This window comes from Rhododendron vialii, chromosome 2a (assembly GCF_030253575.1).
Source record: "Rhododendron vialii isolate Sample 1 chromosome 2a, ASM3025357v1".
NCBI classification, from domain to species: Eukaryota; Viridiplantae; Streptophyta; class Magnoliopsida; order Ericales; family Ericaceae; genus Rhododendron; species Rhododendron vialii.
Genome location: NC_080558.1, coordinates 30,071,243 through 30,082,820, shown reverse-complemented (window position 1 = coordinate 30,082,820; position 11,578 = coordinate 30,071,243). Strand labels below are relative to the sequence as shown.

Here is an 11,578-nt window from a genome sequence, read left to right as displayed (position 1 = left end):
AAGATTCCAGAATAGTCATGTCCCGTAAAGGAATAAGATCCCGGGAATATAGGATCTGGTTAAGATACCCAATGAGAATGGGATGTTCGGCCCGTAATGGAAAAGAATCCTAAAAGGTCTATTTTCCATAAACTGATAAAGGAAACGAGAATCCTTGATATCCTGGGTTTCCTATACGAGTTAGGAATCCTATGGCAACAGAGATGCTTGGGCAACAAGCATACGAAAATCTATAAATATGAGGTAAACCTAGAGGCAAAAGGTACGCAATACGTTGCATTATTCGATATTTTCCTATTGATAGTTAGGGTTTCTTTAGTACGAGATACTAACAAAGGCATCGGAGGGCCTTTGCCACGAGAGGCAAAGGTGCACTCACATCTTGTCTATTTTGCAGATCAGGGGTTCCGACGATGAATTAGGGTTCTGGTCAAGTTGCACGAGAAGCTGTTACAATCTAGTGCTAGTCAAAGCACTAATTGAATTTGTCCATCTACATCGACGGTTAGGGACCCCGAATTTTGTTCTTCGACAAGCGTTCAAGGGACGTTGTTTCCCGAGATGTCTGGATCGGTCCTTAGATCTTTCCAAAGAATTGATGCTCCGTCCGCCATGCGACATGTCGGATCTGATGCAAATCATTGCCGGTTATATCAAACTTGAGGAATATATCGAGGGCTCCAGTGTTGCAGAAGTTGTCAACCTAACCAAACCAGTTGCAAAGGAGGTGAAGAAGCAAGTTAACACTATTGCCAAAAGGGAGAGCGCCGGAGTTGGCAAAAATAAGGGAGGCAGCAAGACATGGGACTGACCGCCGAGCGATGGACGGAACCACCTCACCATCACCACCTATTTCAGAGAACCCATCTTCCGTATGCTCCGAGAATGTGGACGGATACTTGGATTCAAATGGCTAACAGGAGTAGCGAAAAAGTTAGGGATCGCTGATGGGAATGAGCCGAATGTATATTATTCACTCCACAATGAATAGGGCCATTATACGACGGCATGCCAGCCGTTTAAACTCTATCTTGAAGAGCTTGTCCAACAGGGTAGGATGGATTGGTGGATCGATTGGACTAAGTCGCCAGACGTAGGGGTTCAGTCGATGGCCCGCGTCCTAGATGGTGTGGTACAATGCATACATGGTCCGATGGATCAAGGCCGGGCCAATGAACGCCACATAGAGCTATATTAGCCTTCTCTTTCCGAGGTCATGATGATACAACCATCTTCGAAGCGTAAGATAGATGCTTGTCATACGTGGGAGATCATGTTCACCGAGCAAGATATGGAGGGGGTCTCTTTTCCCCACAATGATGCTTTGGTCCTCTCAATACCGTTCCAATGGAAGATGGTCCGTCGAGTGTTGATAGATCAAGGTAGTTCGGTAGAGATTCTGTATTACTCGGCGTTCAAGGCCCTTGTCCTCACCCAATATCAATTAACCCCGGTGAATGCCCCCCTAGTTGGCTTTACTGGGATTCCGATCTATCAGATTGGCAAGATCGTACTCCCGGTCTATGTCAGTTCGATGCAGCTGAATGTGGAGTTTATTGTGGTCAACTTGCTGAGCCCTTACAATGCCATTATGGGTCGCAATTGGTTGCACGGCATGAAGGCTATTGCATCAACACTCTACCAATGCGTTCGGTTTATCAGCGAGTCTGGACAACAAGAAACCATTAGGGGCGATCAAATGGCTTCCAAAAAATGTTTTGTTAATTCTGTCAGCGAAAATGGCAAGGCAAAGGAAGTTTAGTGGATTGAAGTCTTTGAGTTGTCATAGGGGAGCAAGCCCAACAAAGCAATGAAGGAAGCACTACAGGGACCAGATGAGATCGGCAGACCGGCTTGTGACAGAGCCATGGAGGATCTGGTTCGAATACCAATTGATGAGGATGGAACTCGGTATTTTTTGGTCAGCTCAGAACTCGATGAAATCGAGCGTGATTAGTTGGTCCAATTCCTCAAGGATAATATAGAAGTCTTTGCCTGGATCCCGTATAAAATGTCAGGCGTGAGCCCTGATATGATTAAGCACTCTTTGAACGTTGATCCAGGAAGGAGGCCTATCGTGCAAAAGCCTCACCGAGCCTTGGCGATGCACGCGGATGCTGTGAATGAGGAGGTTGAACACCACATTGACGCCGGAGCAATTTGTGAGGTTCAGTATCCAACTTGGTTGGCAAATTCGGTGGTAGTCCAAAAGAAAAATGGCAAATGGCGAGTGTGAATCGATTTCACCGACCTAAATGACGCATGCCCCAAGGATTGTTTCCCCTGTCCATGGATTAACCAATTATTAAACGCCACTGCTGGAAACGTGCGATTGAGCTTCATTGATGCATACTGGAGGTATCACCAAATTGCTATGGATGAGGGGGATCAGGAGAAGACAGCCTTCATCACGTCCAACGGCACCTACTGTTACCTGGTGATGCCTTTTGGTCTGAAGAATGTCGGGGCTACGTTTCAGCGTATGATAGCCCTGCTATTCAAAGGCTTACTCAGCCGGGTACTGGAGGCTTATATCGACGATATGGTTGCCAAGTGCAAGGATGCAGCCGACCATCTTCTCCACCTCGGCAAAATTTTCGACGTGCTGAAGAAGTTTGGCTTGAAGCTTAATGCCGAAAAATGTGCATTTGGTGTTGGGTCTAGCACGTTCCTTGGACACTTGGTCATACATCGAGGAATTGAAGCCGACCCAAGTCAGATCAAAGCCATCCAGGAACTTAAGGCCAAGCCACGGTGAAGGAGGTCCAGTATCTCGCTGGCATGGCTGCTGCCCTTAACCATTTCATCAGCAAGTCCTCAGATGTCCGTCGTCCATTTTTTCAATCATTCAAGGGAAAATAGCCGAAGAAGCTTTATTTGGACGGCGGAGTGCGATTACGCTCTGATTAAACTGAAGGTGTGCTTATCCCGAGCCCCCTTGCTTGTTATGCCAAAGGAAGAAGAAGAGCTCTACCTCTACCTCGTCGTATCCGAGCATGCCATGAGTGTAGCGTTGGTTCGGCAAGAAGGCATCGAGCATGGCACCGACCAACAACCAATTTATTACATCAGCAAGATGCTGCTACCCATCGAGACCCGCTATATGTGAATCGAGAAATTGGCTCTTACGTTGGTCACGGCGAAGAGGAAGCTCTTGCCATATTTCCAAAGTTTCACTATTGTGGTTATCACCGAGTACCCGTTGAAGGGTATCCTCCAGAAGGCAGACTTGTCAAACAGGCTCTGCAAATGGTCCCTAGAGTTGGCTAAATTTGATATTCAATATTAGCCCTGAATGGCGATCAAAGGACAGGTGTTGGATAACTTTGTCGCCGAGTTCTCTCCCGGCTTAGTCCTGAATGAAAATGGGGAAGAGTCCGTGCAAATTGATGATTCAGCCATGCTAGCTCCTGAACCACGATCGAGCCACCCAACGCATGCCAAATTTATCACTAAGCGCCCCATCCCTTCTCACCGAGCAAAAATTTTCACTGGCCATGCCTGGCATGTTCACGTCGATGGAGCGTCTAACAATTGAGGGGCCGGCGCCGGGATAGTGTTGGTATCACCGAGGGAAACAATGCATGAGCATGCCCTCAGCATTGGCTTCCATGCTACCAACAATGAGGCTGAGTACGAAGCTTTAATTGCCGAGCTCAGATTGGCATGGCATATGTGCGCCGAAGAAGTTCAGGTTCATAACGACTCTCAGCTCGTCGTAAACCTGCTCAATGATGATTATAAAGCCAAGGATGCATGCATGAACAAGTACATGAGCCAAGTCATTGCCTTGACCGGTTCGTTTAGGAATGTGTTCTTTGATCATGTTGATCGTGATCTCAACTTGTACGCCGATGCCCTAGCTGGCCTCGGAGCTTTCTGTGCCACGCATGACGGCAGTTGAACAATAGTCCTTGGCGAAATCCCTTCGCCGAGCATCGAGCCAAATCTACGAAAGGTCATGGACATTCATCTGGCACCTAGTTGGATGGACCCCCTTGTCTCCTATTTGAAGCATGCCAGCCTTCCCACCGATCGCAAGGTGGCACATAAGATTTGTTGCCAATCCGCCTCATATTTTCTCAACCCTCTGGTATTCTATATCGCCGATCTTACACTGGTCCTGATCTCTGTGTGGTTCACGAGCAAGAGGTACCAGACATCCTCAAAGAACTCCATGGAGGGAGTGCTGGCTGCCATACTGGCGGCCGATCCTTGGCCGACCATGCTCGTTCCCAAGGTTACTGGTGGAAGAAGATGGTGCACTCAGCTACCGAGTTTGCCAAGCAATGCGAGCTGGGCCAAAAGCACTCTCCGCTTCTCCACCAGCTGACCCTGCCCCTAAACCTAGTTTCCAGCCCTTGGCCTTCCGCCCAATGGGGGGTTGACATTATCGGAAAGCTGCCTAAAGCCCCCGGCGGTTTCACGCACATCATTACTGCCATAGACTATTATACCAAGTGGGTGGAGGCCAAGGTGCTCATAACCATCAAGACCGCCGATGTAGAGTGTTTCCTCTGGAAGCAAATCTTTACTCGGTTCGGTGTGCCATATGCCATTGTGTCTGACAATAGCACCCAATTTGTGGCCGACGCTATCAAGTCCCTGTACAAACAATGCAATATCCAGATGAAAACGGCCTCCGTATCTTATCCTCAGGGGAATGGGCAAGCTGAAGCTGCCAACAAGGCTATTTCCACCGGACTAAAGCGCCGACTCTCCAATTAGCGCAGCAAATGGACAGCCGAGTTGCCCGATGTGTTGTGGGACTGTCGCACCACTCCATGGCATGGCATCGGTCGGACCCCTTATTGTATGGCGTTCGGCATTGAAGCAGTGCTCCCGGTGGTGGTCACTCGCCCTACAGCTCGAACTGCTACTTTCGACGTCCCGGCGAATAATGCCATGTTGGCCGCTGAAGCCGATCATATTGACGAGCTCCGAGATAACAACCACATTAAGTATGCAGCTTATCAGCAGCAGTTGGCCCGGAGCTATAAACAAGAACATACGAACCCGGTCTTTCAATGTTGACGACCTTGTCCTTCGGCAAGTGGTCCAGAAGCTTGAGTTGAAGAAATTCATGCCCAATTGGGAGGACCCATTTCGGGTTGTTAAAAAGGTGGGCTACGGTTCTTATGAGCTCTCCAAGATGGATGGCATGGCTATACCGAACCATTGGAATGCACAGCTGCTTAGGAAGTTTTATGCTCAAGTCTTTAAACCTTTTTTTTTCTTTTTTTTAAATGGTTGGCTATTTGTGTAAAGCCTTCAGCAAATTTTTTTTTTTTTTTCAAATAAAGTTCTTGTTTTGCAATTCTTTGTTTAACAATTGGCTTGTTACCCTTGATGGGATTCTTGTGCTCACTCAAGTCCTCGTTAAGACCTGAAGGGTACCAAGGCATGCTCTTTCAGTTCCTGAAGAGGGCATGCCCAGCTTTTGCCTATTCTTTGCTCCGGTAGAACCCTACCCAGCTGTAGGTTACTGCCGAAGCAGGGGCTAGATACGGCACAAGCTGGGCTAGAACAATATCAAACCATGTGCATGAAGTGCAATACATGGGCCAACATGCATGAAGTGTAAAACTATGAAATTGAATGGAAATTGAACTTTCATTTAAAAACTCCTACAAACATAGGGGCTCGACAGTGGGAAACTATTTTATGTTGGTCCCAAATACAAAAAAGAGAAATACAAAAAGGCGATCTAAGCATCGACGGAAGGCCGGCTGTTGAGGAGGAAGCATGTTGCCTGGCAACTTCATTAGGGGTACCACCGGAGGTTCCTTTCGGTGATCAACCTGGCACTACAACAAACATGAGTTTTAATAGCTTAATATTATAGCGTTCTTTAAAAAATGTTGTAAGTAGAGTTGCATTTAGAGGTAAGATAGCGTTCAAGGTACTGTAGCGAAGCGGAAGGACTTTCACAGCGTTCCGGTAAACTCAATTATAGCGTTCTCCATTATTTTGTGGGAAATATAAAAGATGCCAAAATCAGTTTGGGCCGAAATCCCTTCTCTCTCTTCCTGATTTCAATTTCAAACCCTAACTCTCTCGCTCTCTCTTTCTCTGAACTTAGCTTCTATAATTTCAACTGCAACACGCATGGCGTAGCAAAAGACGGACTACTAATCGATCTATCTATACAAGCAGATGGACAACCGCTGAAGTTCCAATCGATTTGGGAAGAAATGGTGCCCTGAGCTTATCCTCAAACAACCTCACAAATCAATCCCTTCCGATGTCACAACCACTACCGCCTCCTCCCTCTCCACCTCCACGGTGCCGTTGCCGGAAAATCTACACCGTTTTCTCGGAGAGCCGTTTTCTTTGGGGTTGAAGAGGCGATAACCCACTTTGTATTGAGTTCCATCCAAAGGTTTGGTCATTCTCATCTATTTTTCCAAAAATCTAATCTAAATGGGTTTGTTCTTCTCTCTCTCTCCTTCAATGTCGATTTGCCATCAAACATCAGATTGAACCATGCCATCAAACAGCAGATTGAACCATTGCACGAACTCAGTCACAAACCTAGTTTTAGAGTGAGAAGCTTTCGAATATGCACAAACCCAGCCACTTCGACCGCAAATATCTTAAATATTTGCCTGACATATATGTACGGTTAAGCAATTTTAGGGTTGGATTTTGGGGGTTTGTGATTCTGCATTGTGCATTAGAAATTAGGGGTTTTTTTGGTCTATGTGATTTCGGGGGTTTGTGATTTTGGGATTTGGGGCTTTTGTGTTGATTCATTCCAACCTACTCACTATTTGTCTCAAAATTCACTATTCGGAGTTGGTAGTATATTTTGTTCTCTTCACTGAATTTATTCGATTTAGCATATGGGTTGGCCTTGTTTAGATTCTGGTGATCTACTCACTACAAGAAAAATCAAAATTGGTGACGAAAAAGTGGCGACGAAATTTAATTTTGTCACTAAATGAGTATACTTGGCGACGAAAAAATAAATTCGTCACCGTTTTGACATCTTCCGTGACGAAATAATTTTGTCATCAATTATACCTGTTTAGCGACGAAAAAAATATTTTCGTCCCCAAAAGTACCCATTTGGCGAAGAAATACATTTTTCGTCACCAAAAGCTTAAAAAAGGTGACGAAATTATTTTTTGTCGCCAAAGATAATCATTTGGTGACAAAAAATATATTTCGTTGCTAAATGAGACCAATTTAGTAACGAAATATTTTTTTCGTCACCAAATGCTTAACTTTGGTGACGAAAAATAATTTCGTCACCATTTTAACGCTTTCAGGGACGAAAAATATATTTCGTCATCAAATGGGTACCTTTCGTGACGAAATTTATAAATTGCGCTTCGTCACTAAATGTATTTCGGACATAACTCTTTACTAAAAACTCCGATTGAGATAATTCAAATTGTGTTTGAACAATAACTCAATTGCCTACAACTTTCATGTTTATCAAAATTACTAATTTTAATGTTTAAAGGTTCAAAATTGCATTCAAAATATATTTTAATGTAAAACATATATGTTATATATTAGATATTTCAAATATTTACTGAAAAGTGTGTGTGGTGCATTTGGTTAGAGCTTGCGCGAAAAACTCAAGAGACTCGGGTTCGAAACCTAGCAGGAGCAAGAAAGAAGGATTTTTTTCCCATATGAAAACGTCTTTTGCAACGAAAATTTTTGTCACCGATGAAACTCATTAGTGACGAATTTTTTCGTCGCCAAAAGGAATAATTTATGACAAAAAATTTCGTCATCAAAAAGCACAATAAGCGAGGAAAAAAATTTCGTCACAAATTATTCACTTTTTGATGACGAAATATTTTGTCATCAAAAGACACTATAGGTGACGAAAAATAGATTTCGTCACCAGGTAGGAATCCTCGACAACCTTTAGTCGACAAATTTTTTTTCGTCACCTATATTATTTGTGACGAAAAACAAGCAATTTGTGACGATTTTCATTCGTCACCCAATGTAATTTTTCTTGTAGTGACTATTCTCTCAATGATATTGATGCTATTTGTAATCTAGAGCTCTATAAAGAATTTTGGGAGCTAATTTCTAGGGTTGTTCATTGGCATCTTTAGTGGTTATTGTTCCATTACTTGATAAGGAAAGTGATTATGTCCTTGATAGCATATTTAGCTAAACCGCATGCTCAGTGTGTTTGAACCAGGGATTTGTCCCTAAAGTGATTTGTCTTTGATCAGTTTAAACATGCGACCTACTTTGAATTTGTGGCTACTTATTCCTATTTGTTCTCTATATATTTTCAGTTTTAATCAGGTGATAGAGGCACCAATATTGCCTCTAGAATTTAGCATTCCCTAGTCTTTCAACTTTTGCAACGAGTTAGAGGAAAGTGAACTAATATTCTCACGCTTGTCATTGTAGTTCCCTTTGGCCATTCTCAACGACTATAACAATTCATACTGTGTGGTTTTGTCCTCTATGTAACTCATCATATCCGTAGCCTAATACCAGTATATTATTGCTGTGGTTTTGTTAGCTTTTGTTAGCCAAATCTCCAAAGCTACAAAGCATGAGAATTAAGCTGAAGTCAATGGACGTTGCTGAAGAATCGAGGATTCTAAAAAAGTTGATAGGATATCGACGTGCATCAGTTTGTGCAGTAATCACTTTCCCAAAATAAAGGTATATGAACATCAAGTTCATCATCTTACCTTACCTCCTGGAGTTACTTTTGTTTTGGCTGTCTTTTATGGACTCTTATTTTTAGCTGGATGTTCCTTTGTCTTGGTGTTCAAACTCGTTCAAACTCTGGGTATTGGTACTTTTTGGAACCATGGCTTCTCATGAAAACTATTAGCGTAATGTAATGTCGGTCTTTCCCGAGGTTTAATTATATGCCTGTAGGGTTTATTGCAGATTCTACTTTTCAATTGGGAAAAACTTTTCTTAGGTGGTCAAACTTGGAATGAAAAAAGAATGATAGGGCTTATTTCCTTTATATATTAGAGATTGGAACATTAGAATAGATAGATGGGAGTTTGGATATTTTATTTTCGTAAAGGATTAATTGCACAACCACATTCTGTCTCAACACAATCAAAATTTCTAAATTTCTCTAGCCTGCTCAAGATGAAAGTAAGTTGAGAATGCGCTTGCAAGACGTAAGAGGTATGGCAAAATTCTTGTTTTGATATTGGTTGCATTGTTACCTAAATCGATTGATTTCAACCGCTTAGGGCTACGCTACTCTTATTAAAATTTCCATTGCACAAATTCTATTTCACACATATTACTGCATACATTTATGAGCCAACCAGTGTTTGGAGATGGACCTAAGGACATGTGTTTGCTGCATATTTCATCTTAACTCCCATGTCTAGGGCATATGGGAGACACGGGAAAATGTGCGTATTTCTTAATTTATCTATATTACTTTCTCCGATTGTCTGAATGCTAGGTTTGTGGAAAAATTCGAATTTACTATGGTGTTTTCCTAATCTCCACCTGGGCCCCTAGGTGTAGCAACTGAGGAACTTTAGAACCAACACAGGTAGAGTTCTGGTCAAGGAAAAGGCTGAGACATGGAGCTGGATCAGTCAGCAAAATCTGTGATCAGTGGTATCTTCTTTTCAAGTAGCACATGTGTTTTTATACTTGTTTGATACTGGTGCTTCTCAGTCTTTTATAACTGCTTCCTTTTCGTTTTATCAATTTAGGAAAGGAAGTTAGATACTTTAGAGGTGCCACCTAGTATCGAGTCACCTTTGGGTAGTAGAACCTTCGGAGATTGGATATGCCCCTCTTGCTCTTGGAGCTGTGTGGTCTTCGACTGGTACTTGACCAAATTAAGGATCATGGTTGCGTTCTAGGCTCACTTTCTAGCTAAGTTCGTGGAATTTTGGTGGGTTAGCCCATTGTTTAGCTACACTAGCCGAGGAAGTAGTAGTATTTGCACTTGGGAAGCTAGGTTTGCATTGCCCTTATCCCCTCTAGTTCTATCAGACTCAAGCCCTGGCCATTCAGAATCAACAAGGCATCTCTGACTTCTAATTTGTCACTCAAGGCCTCCACTCTCATCATTTTCATTATGCTAAACAAGACCCAGCACATACTTTATCGAGTCCTACTCTCAACTTTTTCGTCTGTTAGTAGGCTATATTCTAAATCAACAAGTACACGTTACTTTGCCTAAAATCCTATATGCCAATTTTTTGTGTAGAAGGAGCTTGGAACTCTAAATTTCAATAAAACCACCCACAGTGATAAGTGGATCATTTATAACAAAACAATAGAACAATTGTACTAGGTTGCATGTGAACAAAGAGGGATCGGTAGTACTCTGTTTGAAGTCACGGTTCTGAAGGAGATCGTTGTAGGCTCTACAAAGCCTCTTTCAGCTTGCAAGCCAAACGTTCGACTCATTGTTGTGGATACTATGGGGAGTTGAATTTTTATGTAAACTTTCTTGGGTGGTGTGCCAAAAAGGAATTATTCATATCAGTTTGAAATAGACGTCAACTTCAGTAGAGACCAAACCCCAAAGCCTAAACATCTCGCAACAGTTACAAAACTCTCCTTGTAAGTGTGAATCCCTTATTTATATATGTATTACCACTGCAACAACTATCACTTTTTATAGCTCAAGTTTATAGCGTCTTTTGGGAAGGCTATAAAGGGTAGCAATTATAGCGTTTTTCTATGTTCAAGCAAAGGAACCACACAGAAGGATTATATACAAGCGGAATTGGAAGCAAATAGTATGGATACAAGCGGCGGGCTCCAATGGGAGTTCTAAGTTAATTCACTTCAATAAGTGTCCTTGTAGTGATTAGGGAAGATGTTACTTGACATTACAATCATAGTATTGCTTGATCATAAGAAGTACAACTAAACATTAAACTGGTGCACTATGGCTCATAGTAGAAGGTATCGTGTGGCTTGGTAGTCTTCTTAGGATGGCTAACCATTGAATAAATGTCCATCTAGGAACTTGTTTCTGGTGCCCTTGTTTGCTCAGTATATATTTATTTTGTTCATTCAATACATACAAGTTTTCAGCTAAAATTGCAATTTGATGAAGAATGGCTGAGAGAGTGTTTTTGCAGAAAATGGATGAACTTTGGAGAGCCTTAAAATTATAATAAAAGACGCTTCAAATGAGGAAGAAAGGCTAAAGCTGCAGGCAGCCTGATACCATCAAGTCATTGCATTAGAAAGATTTTGTGAAGGAAAAGAAAAATTCAAGGTACGTACGTGCATTTTGGTGTTAGTAACTTGCTGATGATGAATTGCTGCTGCTGTGTCTATATTAATTCTTCTACCATTGGGGGTATCAACTAAGATGTCTGTGGGTGGGTGTGATTCTGGAATGGTTTTGCTGTGTACTATCAAGTATACTACGAATTTTGTTGATGTTGTTTCCATAATTCAGAATGGTTTTGGTTCTAAGTGTGCCTCCGTCCACTACAACAAATCTCACTTTTCATAGCTTAAGTTTATAGCGTTTTTTTGCGAATGCTATAGAAGGTTGGCAATTATAGCGTTTTCCTTAAGTTCAAACAAAGGAACCACACAGAAGGATATTATATAGCGTTTCATTTATCCATCT

General features: G+C 42.4%; 1 protein-coding gene and 1 long non-coding RNA gene across 2 annotated transcripts; both read left to right on the top strand.

Moving 5' to 3' along the window:
* Positions 1-1,216: 1,216 nt before the first annotated feature.
* LOC131317404 (uncharacterized) lies at positions 1,217-1,762 on the top strand. Its single transcript, XM_058346960.1, has one exon. The coding sequence runs from the start codon at positions 1,217-1,219 to the stop codon at positions 1,760-1,762; it is 546 nt and encodes a 181-aa protein (XP_058202943.1).
* A 4,171-nt stretch (positions 1,763-5,933) lies between these two features.
* Positions 5,934-11,369, top strand: LOC131316050 (uncharacterized). The gene is made up of 3 exons (XR_009196985.1): positions 5,934-6,382; positions 8,507-8,652; positions 11,076-11,369. It is a non-coding gene; the product is annotated as an uncharacterized LOC131316050 (long non-coding RNA).
* The last annotated feature ends 209 nt before the right edge of the window (positions 11,370-11,578 follow it).